The sequence below is a fragment of the Schistosoma haematobium genome, chromosome ZW (assembly GCF_000699445.3).
Source record: "Schistosoma haematobium chromosome ZW, whole genome shotgun sequence".
Taxonomy (NCBI): Eukaryota; Metazoa; Platyhelminthes; class Trematoda; order Strigeidida; family Schistosomatidae; genus Schistosoma; species Schistosoma haematobium.
Genome location: NC_067195.1, coordinates 26863491 through 26879648, shown reverse-complemented (window position 1 = coordinate 26879648; position 16158 = coordinate 26863491). Strand labels below are relative to the sequence as shown.

At 36.0% G+C, this 16158-nt stretch overlaps 1 protein-coding gene across 2 annotated transcripts in view; it reads right to left on the bottom strand.

Annotated features, from left to right (window-relative positions):
- The window catches only part of WEE1_2 (Mitosis inhibitor protein kinase wee1), a gene marked incomplete at both ends in the record, with an annotated part of 47770 nt that extends 32981 nt beyond the window's left edge, over positions 1-14789 (bottom strand). Inside the window, 6 exons of one of the 2 annotated variants that reach the window (XM_051210863.1) lie at positions 579-739; positions 1405-1455; positions 1501-1604; positions 6480-8185; positions 12099-12209; positions 12268-12391. Coding sequence is in view for 1 of the 2 variants with exons in the window: in XM_035729391.1 (XP_035586492.1) it covers positions 575-739; positions 1405-1646; positions 7631-8185; positions 12099-12209; positions 14699-14789 (1164 nt within the window). Of the gene's footprint in view, positions 1-574; positions 740-1404; positions 1647-6479; positions 8186-12098; positions 12210-12267; positions 12392-14698 lie in introns of those variants that run through there. The other variant, XM_035729391.1, reaches the window with a different exon arrangement.
- Positions 14790-16158: the final 1369 nt, after the last annotated feature.

The following is a 16158-nucleotide window of genomic DNA, read 5'->3' as shown; positions in this document are numbered from 1 at the left end:
TAGACTATATTAATGGAAATAGTCAACTTTACAGCTTCTCCATGTTATATCCTAGCGAAGATTAAATTATGGGTGACTTCTGGGAACTATTTTTGGACTGTTATCATATATATGTTCTTATTGGATAACTTAAGTATTTTATACATATATTCATATATTTTCCATTTGACCTATTGACTACTATTATATGATTTACTATTGTTAAGTTATTACCAATTTATTAGTTACAGTATCTCACACATACACATTTGGTCAGATCTTGTATAATTGCTGTTTTCTACTTCATAGTATGATGCGGTCTAATTTGCTTGTATTTAAACTGCATATGTCTGAAATACGCGATACATATAGTAGAAGCTGTGTTCTGGAATCAGAGTCGAACATACGCTGTTCGTACTGCTTAATCCGTCATTGATCTGGTATAGTATCAAGGTCATGGGAGTCCCTGTTTTAACTGGGCAATCTAAACACGTGACATAATTAGCAGGCCATAGAACACAACACTTGACAAATCCAAATGATTATAGATTACATTCATTCACCACAAATTAAATAGTCTAACAATCGTGCCAACTTACTGTTTAAATGCCTGCTCACATGCCTCTCTGGAATGCACAACATTCAGATGTTGTTGTTCTTCATTTTCATATCGTCTCATTTCCTCTTCACTTTTTCTTTGTAAAACTTTAGCTCTTAACCAGTTTGATAATTTCTGTTCACGTGATTTTTTATCTGCAATCTAATTTTCATGGAAATTCAGACGAGTTTTGTGTAAGAATATATTCATTTTAAGGGTTTCCCTATTTATTTTTTCAAATATATATTGTACTACATTTATTGTTATCAGAATTTAACCTTTTTTAAGAATATGTTCTCTTTTGTGTTTTTCCCTCTCCTCCACCTTAACTTCCATGTATTCCTGATATTTAAGTCGATGCCACACCTTTATGAATTCAGAAAATCAGTAATGTATTTTGAAAACAGTTTCTTTGTTTAAATATACCATTTTCGAAAAAATGAAATGAAACATTAAATTTATCTACGGTAAACTGACTTATGGCGGACGGCTAATCAGTGTTAGATCAATCAAAGCTTTTTTTAGCATTGTTTTCCACTTAGAAATGTTTGAAACTATAAATCACCTAACCTTTTTCAACTCTAGTATATGTATAACCAAGATAAGACTAAGTTACTTATTAGTTAGTAATCGAAAAACCAAGGATTAAATTAAAGATTACAAGGTTTTTGCGAATTCTCCACTCATCTCCAGAGTAAATACGTCAAAGTGCTAATCACATTTGACCTTGATACTTGGTCGAAAAAGGACTGTTGTGAGCAGAATGCGACTACTAATTTACTAATGTTTTCAGATAAATGGAAATAACCTTGTAATTTATCACTTACTTGGATAGAATTTTCCTTCGCTTTCTCGGTTAACGGCTTATCATTATTGTTCTGAAACTGAGAATTACATGTCCTTTCATTTTTTTGATTACTTACATGCTTAGTTATTATTTTAGTAATATTGTTATCTCGCTCGTTGATTGGAGTTTTTCGGTACTTCTTCGTCCTTGTTACTTCATCTGTATGTGTAACATTTGTATCTAAAAACAAGTTATTGATCATTTGCTTGAACGTCTGTTTATCTAAGTTGAAAATTAAAATATTTTAACCATGTAAACTTAATAAATAATAAAGTTAACTGGTAAATAATATCGAGGAGCCATATGATAAAATTCATATTGCATAATCCAAACTGAATCCAGTTTCACGAAAATGTATTTTCTCCGTTTATTCTTATCTAGACTAATGGACTACAAGTTTCTGATTAATTGCACATTTTGACTACCTCATTATCTTCCAATTATTGGTCAAGTGCATCCTTGCGTTTACTAATTCGAATACGCCTTTCCAAAATATACCACGAATTTTGATCGAGATCTTGGACTGATTGATGTTAGACCACCACTGAAAACCTGGAAGCACTGGAAATTACTACGTAGTAATCTCCACAACCCCATAATGATCATTACCACGTGCTCACTAGTGACTACCTTCGTGAGGGAATTGTCGGAGTTCTTTTGAGAAGCCGTGGCCAGTTGAGCTAATCCGCGTTGAGTAGAGAAAGGTATCTACCTCAGTACAGTGGACGATGGTCGCACAATTTCGTGGGTCAGTTGAGGTTAGACATTAACACCATTGGATGCCGACCAAGTGGTCTCGAGTCCAAACGTTCACGCGCGAGACTGAGGCCCTGAGTTCTAATCCCGCGAGCGGGATCGTGGATGTGCACTGCTGGGGAGTCCCACAATAGGACGAAACTGCCATCAAGGTTTTTAGTGGTGGTCTAACATCAATCCGTTCACGATCTCAATCAAAAACGTAATGATCTTCACAACCCCATAGTGATATATAACAAGAAGTTGGTTTTTGTCGACGCAAAGCTCTAATTTCTGAAAATCAATAAGTTTAGGTGATTACTGGATGTCTTTGCAAGTCTTAGCGATTAAAGTTCGGTTATTCTTAACAAGACGATAAAAGAAATTATTCAACAAAAACGATTTTAAGTGAAAGCGGACAAATAAATGGCTAAAGCGAAATACGTTATTCATGAATTAGAGGAACACGCAAGATAGTGGTATAAAAATAATGTATTTACTTTTAACACACTAAATGAATCATCTCGGTGTATAAGGAAGAAAAAAATTGTCATAAACCATCCGATTTCGTAATAATAATACACTTACCAAAATATGAACATGAACACCCTGGTTCTTAAAGGCAAAATATATATTGTTATGCAAACTACATTTCAAATCGTAATCCCGTTTTTAACTTTGTCACCAAAATATGCGCAATATAAAAATTCACCAAATTTTCTGATTGCTAAGATAGCTTTTGTTGCTCGTTTTTTGTATAAACAATATGAGTGACAGCTCTTCTTCTAGACAGGTAAATTTTTGTTGCCTTAATTTAAAAGCCAGCCTTTTATAAATGTCAGTATAGGGTTGTGGAGATTGTTGAGTTTAAGTTGATACCATTAATGGATGAATGTTAGAGCACCACTGAAAAGGTGGAAGCACTGGACGGCCGTTTTGTCCTAGTATGAAACTACCATGACATTATAGCTCCATATTGATGTACTTCAACTCCGCCTGTAGCTCTTCTAGAGTTACTGCCGGTCCCAAGCCCGGGTAAAGGAGGAGGGTTGGGCATGGGGTTAGCGTCCCCATCCCGTAGAAAACTAACTCGCTAAAAAAACGCTTACCAGAAAAAATAATTCAAACCATTTTAACTCTGCCCTGAGAGTTAGAAGGTCTTCATTAGAAGAATTATGACGCTTCATGGTGAAAGCCGAATTCCTTCGGAAGCCACGAGGCCGATGCCCCTTCTAACAACCAGAGCAAAAATTTTTATAGGTACATGGAACGTTAGAACAATGTGGGAAACCGGGAAGACCAGCCAAATAGCAACGGAAATGAGGAGATACAACTTGGCAGTACTGGGAATCAGCGAAGCCCACTGGACCCAAGCTGGACAGAAAAGGCTAGCTACGGGAGAGATGCTGCTATACTCCGGTCACGAAGAGGAAAATGCTCCACACACTCAGGGAGTTGCTCTAATGCTGTCCAAAGTAGCACGAAATGCACTTGTAGGATGGGAATCCCACGGATCCAGAATCATCAAAGCATCATTCAAAACAAAGAAGGAGGGGATCTTAATGAATATTATCCAATGTTATGCACCCACCAATGATAGCAACGACGACATTAAAGATCAATTCTACGAGCGGCTGCAGTCAATCATAGAGAAATGCTCAAGAAAGGACCTCACCATTCTGATGGGAGATCTAAATGCCAAGGTCGGAATAGACAACACTGGATATGAAGATATTATGGGACGACATGGACTGGGAGAGAGGAACGAAAATGGAGAAAGATTTGCAAATTTGTGTGCATTCAACAAATTAGTCATAGGAGGCACAATATTTCCACACAAACGTATACACAAGGCTACATGGATCTCACCGGACCACACTACAGAGAACCAAATAGACCATATTTGCATCAAAAAAATTCCGAAGGACAATGGAAGATGTGAGAACCAGGAGAGGAGCTGACGTAGCTTCAGATCACCACCTAGTTGTAGCCAATTTGAAACTGAAGCTAAAAAGAACTGGACAAGTGGACAAACAGCAATACAAAGGTTCAATACAGCCTTCCTTCGAGATACTGACAAACTCAATGAATTCAAGATAGCTCTCAACAACAGATTCCAAGCCTTTCAAGATCTACTGAAGGAAGAAGAAACTACCATGGAGGACAACTGGAAAGGCATCAAAGAAACATTGACTTCAACGTGTCAAGAGGTTCTGGGCCTAAAGAAACACCATCATAAGGAATGGATCTCTATAGAAACACTGGACAAGATCAAAGAAAGGAAGAACAAGAAGACAGCAATTAACAACAGCCGAACACGAGCAGAGAAAGTCCAAGCACAAGCTGAATACATAGAAGCAAACAAACAAGTGAAGAGGAGCATTAGAGCCGACAGGAAGAAATACGTGGAAGAATTAGCAACGACGGCGGAAAAAGCTGCTAGAGAAGGAAATATGAAACAGCTCTACGATACAACGAAGAAACTATCAGGGAAATACAGTAAACCAGAGAGGCCGGTCAAAGACAAAGAAGGCAAGCCAATCACTGAAATTCAACAACAGCGAAACAGATGGGTAGAATACTTCGAGGAACTCCTGAATAGGCCGGCTCCAATGAATCCACCGAACATCGAAGCAGCACACACAGATCTTCCTATAGATGTCAACCCACCAACGACGGAAGAAATTAGAATGGCCGTCAGACAAATCAAGAACGGGAAAGCAGCAGGACCCGACAACATACCAGCTGAAGCACTGAAATCAGACGTCGAAGTAACCACAAGCATGCTTTACCCTCTATTCAAAAAGATTTGGGAGGAGGAACAAGTGCCAATGGACTGGAAAGAAGGACACCTCATCAAGATTCCAAAGAAAGGAGATCTGAGCAAATGTGAAAACTACAGAGGCATTACACTACTGTCAATACCAGGGAAAGTCTTCAACAGAGTGTTGCTGAACCGGATGAAGGATGCAGTAGATGCCCAACTTCGAGATCAACAAGCTGGATTCCGAAAGGATCGGTCGTGCACAGACCAAATTGCAACACTACGGATCATCGTCGAACAATCAGTTGAGTGGAACTCGTCACTATACATCAACTTCATTGATTATGAAAAGGCATTCGACAGTGTAGATAGGAGGACATTATGGAAACTTCTTCGACACTACGGAGTTCCTGAGAAGATTGTCAATATTATCCGGAACTCATACGACGGACTACAGTGCAAAGTAGTGCATGGAGGACAGCTGACAGATGCATTCCAAGTAAGGACCGGAGTCAGACAAGGCTGTTTACTCTCTCCCTTCCTCTTTCTTCTGGTGGTCGACTGGATTATGAAGACCTCGACATCTGAAGGGAAACACGGAATACAATGGACAGCTCAGAACCAATTAGACGATTTGGACTTCGCAGATGACCTAGCCCTCCTATCACGTACACTTGAACAGATTCAGATAAAGACAGCCAATGTAGCAGCAGTCTCTGCATCAGTAGGCCTCAGTATACACAAAGGGAAAACCAAGGTCCTCAAATTCAAAGCGGAGAACAGCAATCCAATCACCCTTGATGGCGAAACTCTGGAAGATGTAGAATCCTTCACATATCTGGGAAGCATCGTTGATAGACATGGAGGTTCAGATGCAGACGTAAAGGCGAGGATTGGCAAAGCAAGGGCCGCATTCCTACAGTTGAAGAACATATGGAACTCAAAACAACTTTCAACCAATATCAAAGTGAGAATCTTCAATACGAACGTCAAGGCAATTCTACTGTATGGAGCTGAAACTTGGAGAACTACAACAACCACAATCAAGAAAGTACAAGTATTTATAAATAGCTGTCTACGCAAGATACTCAACATCCATTGGCCGGATACCATCAGCAATAGCCTTGTGTGGGAGAGAACAAACCAACTTCCAGCTGAAGAGGAAATTAGGAAAAGACGATGGAAATGGATAGGACATACATTACGCAAATCGTCAAACTGCATCACGAGGCAAGCTCTAACTTGGAATCCTGAAGGGAAGCGGAAAAGAGGAAGGCCAAAGAACACGTTACGTCGGATAATAGAAGCAGACATGAAAAGGATGAATTACAACTGGAAGGAGCTGGAAAGGATTGCCCAGGACAGGGTTGGATGGAGAATGCTGGTGAGCGACCTATGCTCCTTCACGAGGAGTAACAGGTGTAAGTAAGTAAGTAAGTAAGTATTGATGTACTTCAATATTTGTCTGCCACTCTGAAAACCCTCCTATATGAGTGTTCAGGATATATAATTTAAAACAATACTATGAAATGGGAGGCAAACGGATCTAAACTTACAAACTATACAATTAGCAAAACAGTCCAGCAAACTATTCGTTAAACCAAAGAATGAATGGAGTGGCGAACGCTTATCAGTTTTCTTTCGCATTTATAGATTTTATCTGAACAACAAAAATTTCGTGAAAGTTGAAATTATTTTGCTGAAGCCGGATAAACCAATATATATATTTGTTTCAACTTGTTTTATCCATCAGAATACTCCAGCTACCCATAAATCCTTCTCAAAATTAACTTGAGTTTATAAATAAGTTGTAAAAAAAGCAGAAATAAAATCCTTAATTATAGTTCTGACTAAAAGTAGTCAGTTACACATATTCTTTAATAAGTGATTAAGGTTCTCGTATAGTGAACCCAAACCAGTGGGGAACAATCGAATGTATTTAACACAAAATTACAGGACTTGTTAATAAAATCTAACAATCATCAAGTAAATGCTTAATTTGCAAAATGTCCATAGATTGTCTCAAAATGACTCAGACTTCATTGTTCTTGCAGTTTCATACAAATTGCATTTTGTTTCCATTCTTTACTCTTCGATCCTCTTGTCTCTCTGCTGCCAGAACTTCTGTTCACGACTAACATCATATACTCCTTATGTCAATATAAGTGGCACACTCGCACCGTTAAATTTAAGCCTTTTTATCTGACACTTTTATTTAGTAATTTAAATCATACTATGGACCAACAAAAACAAATCCCTATTTAGTTAATAATAAATAACAGTGACTACGAATTAGCATGGCTCTTCAAGTGACTATTCTGTGACCGTTCATACATAATGTAAAGAACTAGTTGGAATAAGCTGTGGTAGAACACATCATACAGCTTACTTGTTTGAGTTAGTTTGTAACCTATATGGACGATTTATTCCATACACTTTGAATCAAAAAGTGACGAACAAACTAAAATCCTATTGCTTTACTGGTTTCATCAAATATTAGTCCCTAACTTAATAGTCTATTCACAATATTTGTTTGCAGTGACCATATGACCACTAAAACTGACTTTTAACTTCATATAATGTATTATCAACTTGTTCAAATGATTAAAACAACTAATTGAGCCTGATTTTAGTCTTACTGAGTCTATTTAACTTCAATTCCATCAGAGAGAACTTTTAATCTTCAAACCTTTCATAGATAACTTACTGTCAATCAAATTTTTGTCGGCCTCCTCTACATTACTTTCTTTTGAGATGAGAGACTCATATCCACCTAAGTTATTCTCACTGATATTAACAGGTCCTGGTATAACGGACGTCCGCTGTTGGGAATATCTTGGATTTGCGTTCATAATTGACTTATTCATTGTATCATCTTCATTATGACTTAAATTCTTCAACTCGTTTATTTCGTCTTCGCTGAAATCATTTAAATCTTCACAACTATTCTGGCTTATTATCCGTGAATAAAAAAGTTGTGGATGAAAATTGACACGTCCTGTCTTTTTTTCATAGTTATCAGCAAAATATTCTTTTTCCTTCGATAATTCCAAGTTAAGTTCTGCCACACGTCTTCTCACATATGCATTAGAGTCATCAGAGTCATATGTTTCATCTTCTGCTAAATTTAATTCAATGTTATTCTGATCATTGCTTAAGTGAAGTATTTCATTGTCTTTCCTAAGTTCCGCTTTGAATGCATCTTGAGTAACGTCATTTACTAGTGAACGTGCCAAAAATTTAACGTCTGGTGAACCTACCACTTAAAGGACGCATAATTGTTGAGATTTAACAATTTTGTTTATATGTAATTTTTTATAAGTCCTCACGAGGATAATTTACAAATTGAAACAAGAAAAATAAAACAACAGCATAGTGATACTGCGTAAACGAAAACTAGAAATAACCAACTGGTAGTCATTCGGAGAAGGAGTTTTATACCTTATGTTCCCCGAAATTCGCTCTTCTATATTTTTTAAACCATGTGCGTAGGTAAATAAACATATTACAAAGTTTGAGAATCGAATTCACCATTTTACTTTTGATAAAAATTTTGTACAGTTCTTGATGAACACTACTCATGTATACCATTGAACTGTGGTTATCATCTAGAACTAATATTGGCTCTGTGCCGTTACATTAAGATAAATAGTTAGGCTATTTAAAGTAGCCCTAATAACATATTTAGCTCTTCGAGCAGCGTCCAGGATTGAGAGAGTAGAAAAGATAAGACAAATAACCAAAACCATTAGTTTTGACGTCCACTGACGGAGCTATGAAACCTCCTATACTCTGAATCAATATCTTATTTTACCCACTGTAAATAGTTAAGTTTTGTTTCTTCTTTAATTAACATGAAAGTGAAATTTACATTAGGCCTTTTATACCAAAATATAGACCGGAGCATTAACACATCTTCCCCTATTAATACGTTTAAATCCATTATTTGTTCTGTAGACGTTTACCGAACGTCAATTATAAATTATTAAGAATGACATTAAATATTGTCATCATCATCAACAGAAGACCTGACAAAACTAACTACATCATATTGGTCCTGAGAAACTACTGACAAAAGAACAAGGTTTTTAGTAACCAGAGAAAAACTGCAATATTCCTAATACTTTCTCCTCCATATCATTATTAGAAAGAGCTTGAGTTACGTTTTCGTTGATAGTCGGAATGGATTTTGTAGTTATATGCACATCAAATGATGATCGCCTCGATATATAGGTCGTGTCTATCATATAAGAATTATGTTCGTTCGATAAGCTGGTGATTGTCTGGACTCAGTAGCTCATGAATAACACGTGGAGTGTTTAAAGCAAAGGGTATTGTGTTTGAGTCTCAATGTATTATATCAATGCCAGAATGCAGGGATATTGAGCTAAGGAACCCCAAATGAGTGAAAATGAGCTTCCTGGGTCCCACTGATAACCACGATCAATTCTCACTAACTTTTCCCCCATTTATATTCGTCTGTAGATTTATTATATAAGATGGTGGGGAAGTTTTCCATATTCCATCAACAATAATTTATTGTCAGAGAAGGGTGTTTGTGGATATTATAGTAATTTCAATGGTTGAGATTATGAGTGAATTGAAGCTAGACCACCATCGAAAACCTTAGTAAACCAGGTAATCCTCAATGTTAGTTTTTATAGCAGGCATTGTAATATTTGAACTATAACTGCAATATTAACACCGTCTTCACATGCTTTTTAAGTACACAATTCTGGTCATTTCAACGCGATTCGTCCCATTTCGTGGGCAAGCCTTGCTTTAATTTATGACTAAACATTAACGATTTCACATTTGCGTTCGATATTACGGATGGATCAACATTGTACGGTTGTAACCCAAACCAGATTAAGGCTCCATAACAAGATTTACATGAAAGTTGAGTGGATGAATTTTGAAGTGAATTGGCTCTTTGAATTAACGGTTTGATTTGTAGATAATTACTGGTGTTTCTAAATGACTACAATGTTTACGTATTCATTTCTTTTACGTCAACGGTCTCTAGTTGATTTACATACTGATTATAAGTTGACATCGATATTGATCATCTTCTTATTTAACCATCACGCTTGTGAAATGTTCTAGCTGGTTTTGTGATTCTTCTATCAGATCCTTTAAAATCTTGCGAAATATATCGCGTTAATGATCATTAATAACCATTATTGTGTAATTGTACATTACTATACTAAAACAGGCGATTGTTCTATTTGATGAAATTTAGTCGATAACACCAGTAATGCAGAGATTTCTTGCAACAGACTTAACTGTTTAGTCAACATCGTTCCTCTTAAGTTGCTCTCAAGCTACAGTAGTACTTAAAGCAACAGGGTCAATAAATAGTCCTATTTGCTGATGCTTGAAGAATTCTCTGTGTTCAAGATGCACCGTGAATAGAGTTGCAAGATTCATTTTGATGGTTTTGTGCGTGAAAATCCCTCCATGTATACACGTGTAATTTATTCTTATTGATTCCTTCAGTTGTTCATTTTGTTAGTTTTTATTCCATTTGATTTGTTAGTACTTGTATTTTACTATAGGTTCCATTTTTCTTACGCCTTCACTGATATTCCATGTTCCTTCATGAACTGCATTTATGTTGTTTCAGTTGGTACTTAATCTTGGCGGCAGTCATATTAATTTGTTCCCCCTTTTGATTGTGTTGCTTGCATTGACTGGGATTGTGCATTTTCGATTGTGAATTGAAGCACTCTTCCAGAATTGGAAACACTCTGTTTTATAAAGCAACCAAATATTATCATTCGAACGAATCTGTACGTGATCTATCCAGAATAACTATCTAGAATAAAATTTGTTTGTTGCGATTGGTTTGCTTACTAATTGAATAATCATTGGTTTAGTAACTGGGTGGAAATATTGGTTTAGGTAATAACGTACATTTATATTTTTAATACAATCTAGAACCGTCACCTTGTTTTGGTTTCAACGGGGAAAAAGCGTGTCTAAACTACCCAGACAGTTTTTCTTCAGTCTAAACCTCAGTTTGGATTCTACGAAAGTAAATTCATATTTGTCCATTACTTTATGAGAAGTTAGCGGCGCAAACAAATCACGATGCTTTTGATGTTAATGACTTAATTTTCCGAGCTTTCTCCCAACGCTTCTGAGAATATTGCAGTATATTTTGTCACTGTAGATGAAACATTTGGGGCCGAACGGTCAAGACAACACATCAGGTAACAGTTCAGTCCTTAAATTGTTGTCAGAACGTCATCGATGGTGAATTAAAAACCCTACTGTAGGTAACGGATGAAGGTTGCAGCCTGATTTCTTATTTTCTGATTATTCTTCCGATTATAGTGTGTTGTTCGATTTGTGCCTACCATTTTTCTCGTGGATTTTAAACAAACATCTGTAGAAGTGTTGTTAGGGTTGATTGTAAATACTAGAACATGTACATTACTTCATTGACTGGGCGTCTGATCATTTCGAGTTCACCGACGAAGTATTACTGTTTCGACCAACTTGCCATATCGTTTTGAAAAATTCTATTTGATATTCGCCAGTTATCTTGGATGTGTCTGATTTGTGAGAGACGAAGAAAAACGAATTTTTTAACGATTCTTTAAAGAATATGTTGCTTTAAAGGTCTTTTGCAGCCTGGAAAATGTTTTCACAGAGGTATTGATGTTATACTATATAATACGTCAGGGATTTCTCACCCTAGTCAAAGTCATTCGATGTTTTGTGATTGCTGTTTCATGTCATTCATCTCTTGTCCATCAAAACTGACCAATTGTTTGCGATTTTATTATCCATTAACTATTGAAAGTCAGTGAAAACTGTATAATTATATTTCTTCGGGTTTTAAGGTTCATTGGGGTGCTAACCACGACCCTATATCAAATATATCCAACAGTCGTAATATGCCACAGATACCATACTTTTTCAGTTGAATTCTGAAATTTATTGATCATCAATTTTTGATTAACATATTAGCTATAGCTTTAGGTGCCCCTATAGGAGCAAGTCAGTAGCCGTAATTTTTATAGCTATCATTAGTACATCAACAGGTGGTTTTAAACTTAAATGCAACCAAATGAACTATCCTGAGTATACATTACATAATAATCGAAAACCTACAAAATATTCCGATTAGAACTCGTATTGAATATATTATACCAGAATAGCCTTACCTTCCTGTTTTTCACGATTCATAGTCTCTTGGTTTAATATTTCATTTGTGGATGAGCTGTTTAATTCACAACGTTGATAACTTACTGTGTCATTTGTTGTTATTGCTCGATCTAGATTAAAATTTAATACATTATTGTAATTGGCTCATGGGTATGAAAGAATATCTACCATAGGAACAAACATGACCTTCTCTGATTACGTGAGAAGACATGAGATAGCTTATTAATGAAACTATCTGTGTATTTCGAAAGTACGTTTCAAATGTACGAAAGTTCCACTTTGAAAATTTGATCAATTGTTGTCATAGTGACTTGCTCTCAGTTGTTAAATTTACTCGATACAAATGGTATGTACGAATTTCAGTACTTCCCTATAGTGGTTTCCTGAGATTGAAATAAATTTTAGGATGTATGTACCACGTTACTGAGAGCTATGCTGAATTCGCTCATGTAGGTCAAAGCATTTCCAATACAATAATAAAAAGTCATTACTACCACATGTTATGAACAATCTAAGAATATCATCAAGTTTACCATAATAAGAAGTTTTCAAAGTGGCCACAGCTTGATTGATGCTAGTGCACGTTGAAGCAACCGTGTGTATCCTTTGATTTTAATGTAGTTAATATTTCCACGAAAATTGTAACTTCTTTAGGGCAACGCTATCATAAGCATTTATTGAATTGTTCGAAAATCCTCCTAGGGCCATAAAAAATGACGCAATTGATTATGGGAAACGTAGGAGTTCTAAACCTAGGATGAAAAGGCTGTCCAGTGCTGCTTCGGTGTTGATGACTTCCTAAAGATGTCAATCTTTGACAAACACAACCTACGAATAAGCCAGTCTATAAAGAGTTCCTTTATTATCATTTTAACTCATTTGAGGTTGCTTTGGGACCAGATAATCTTTGATTCATGACTTTCTTATATAATCCTATATAAGACAACTGGTAGTCCATTGCATGTATTATAAAATATTATTTTCCAGGAGGTTTCTCATATTTGGAGCAAATTGTACTGATTAATAGCATTTCTTCGAGTAGGATTTTGTTACTTGACTGATAGGAATATTTTTTCCATTTTTACAATCGAGCTTGATCAAATGTCCTTATCGATTGTAAAGAGCACCATCTAAGAACGACTATTTTACCAGTGATTGCATTTTCCCTGGTAAAAACACTCCTATGTAGGCTTAAACGTTTGTCACGTTACTACTGCAAAGTCTATTATCGTCTTTTGAATAGTTAAACTGGAATAATGTGACTGTGATACTATCAATCACATAGGCAAGTTGATGCGATTCAATTTTTGATTAAACTCTGGTCCCTGATCAAAAACAACATAGACAACAGTGCTTTGAATAATTATAGCCTCATATTCACTTCGAAAGGGACTGATATCTGAAACGGCGAGAGAGTGAAGTTACTGACCGACAATAATTGACGATGAGGTCACTGCTTTCAATCCACTCATTTTCGTGGGACAGAAAAATTTGTTGTCTCAAGATCTTAATGAGAGATTTGGGGCAATCATTCAATAATACTGATATCGTACAAATATGCTTGCTACTGATTGACCAGCAACTCAACGAATATTTACTAAAACCTTCCTCTGGAATGCTAACAAACTCAGAAAATTCGGCATAGCTCTCAGTAACGTGGTACATACATCCTAAAATTTATTTCAATCTCAGGAAACCACTGTAGGGAAGGACTGAAAAGGTACCATTTCTGAGATGTTAGTAGGTACTGTGTGAAAACTACAGAGGCATCAAACTAGTATCAGTAACAGGCAAAGTTTCCAAATGGATTGTTTCTGAACAGAATGAGGGACTAAGCGAACCCTGACTTAGAGATCAACAATCTGGCCTCCGCAAGAACAGGTCATGTACTGATCATATCGCGTCACTGGATGGTCGTTCAACAGACGAGTGAATGACACCGCTAGCCATATGTCGAATTTCTCGACTGTGATGATTTTACATAATTATCATACTGCCGTGCAGTAAAACGTAGTTGAAGAGTCTGATGAAGTGAGTGCTGAGAAATCAATTCGTACATACCATTTGTATCGAGTAAATTTAACAACTGAGAGCAAGTCACTATGACAACAATTGATCAAATTTTCAAAGTGGAACTTTCGTACATTTGAAACGTACTTTCGAAATACACAGATAGTTTCATTAATAAGCTATCTCATGTCTTCTCACGTAATCAGAGAAGGTCATGTTTGTTCCTATGGTAGATATTCTTTCATACCCATGAGCCAATTACAATAATGTATTAAATTTTAATCTAGATCGAGCAATAACAACAAATGACACAGTAAGTTATCAACGTTGTGAATTAAACAGCTCATCCACAAATGAAATATTAAACCAAGAGACTATGAATCGTGAAAAACAGGAAGGTAAGGCTATTCTGGTATAATATATTCAATACGAGTTCTAATCGGAATATTTTGTAGGTTTTCGATTATTATGTAATGTATACTCAGGATAGTTCATTTGGTTGCATTTAAGTTTAAAACCACCTGTTGATGTACTAATGATAGCTATAAAAATTATGGCTACTGACATATAGACAAACATGTACACTGACTTCCTGAAGGATTTTTACGTATTTCATTGAAAATTACAATTGCTTTTTGACCATCTATGAAAATGTAGGTTGTACGCTTTATCAAGCTCATGTGAATTTAACTGTAGCAGCTGGATTCATGTGGGATACAGCAGCTCGATACTCCACTTGCGCTGCATGGTAAAACAATATAAGAACGTGATACTATCTTAAGTTTTCAGACTCGTTTTATTTTTACTACACAGATATCACTCATAAATATTGATATTTGGTTGTCCTTTTCAATTAATTTTGACTTTTATAGCATCACTCCAAACGACGACTGCACAAACATTTATTCTAGCGTTATATCGTACTGCAATAATAAGTTATTTTCTCTCAATTATTTTTTAATTTATCTTTGTTACTATTTTGGCGATACATTCATAGTCGTTTTTTCTTACTCTGTGTTCATAAACACGCTACTTAAACTATTTACGTATTTCACATCTCCTTTATTTCTAGTACCTTATTTTCCCCCTTTCCTTCTTTAAACTCAATTCAATATTCTTCTCTATTACACATAACCTGATTTATTATTATTACTCTATTATCGTTATCTTCTTTTCTCATTTTCAAATATGGCAAATATAATGTTAACATTATTGAAACCTGTGTATTATTGCATTTTTGAAAAAAACCCGAAGTAATTTCTTCACAACACTTATGTACCCATAAGTTGTTTGCGAATATTTATAATAATAATTAAATCTTAGCCTAATTAACCAAATGCAACAACATATTCAGGACTGATTAAATCAGTCAGCTGGAAGTCACGTAAACTTATAGGTTGTATAACTTGTAATTTCTGATAGTATGGGTTTATTTTAATGCCATATGACTTCTGTGTTTGCCCGATGCTTGAATATTGTCTGTTCGCACTCAGTAGCGTCTCTATAGTCGACAAATTGATAATGGGAGGAATGCAGTAACCTCTCGTAAAAATAATTCGACATCAGATCTTGTCTAAATTTACTTCACGCGATGTAAGACAGTAGGGTTGAAAACCACGCAGAATAAGAGAGCTATGCCAAATCTTAGGTTTAATTTCGAGCCTGTGCACTAATTAAAGCAATCCTTGAATCGGACAGTATATTTCACCAATTAACCTTAATATAACATAAGTTATTGTAGACGGCTCGTCATAAACTCATCCAGCTGGAGCAAGTGATTTTTTCACTTTGTTCGGCCACACCAATGAGCAATTAAAATCAAAATCTGGTACCAAACAGTAAGTCGAGTCAGAAGGACACAAAATTTACTCAGCACGTAACCAACTTAAACTTCACTACAATAGTTTTAACAGACCCGACCAGGAAAGTGACAACACCCATAGTGACCACGTTTCAACCATTGAGGCGTACTACACATAATCACAACTTTGGTAGATAACTCTGTAAGGAAGGAATTCGAGCTGATGAGCTCAAAGAGTGGTTCGAAGA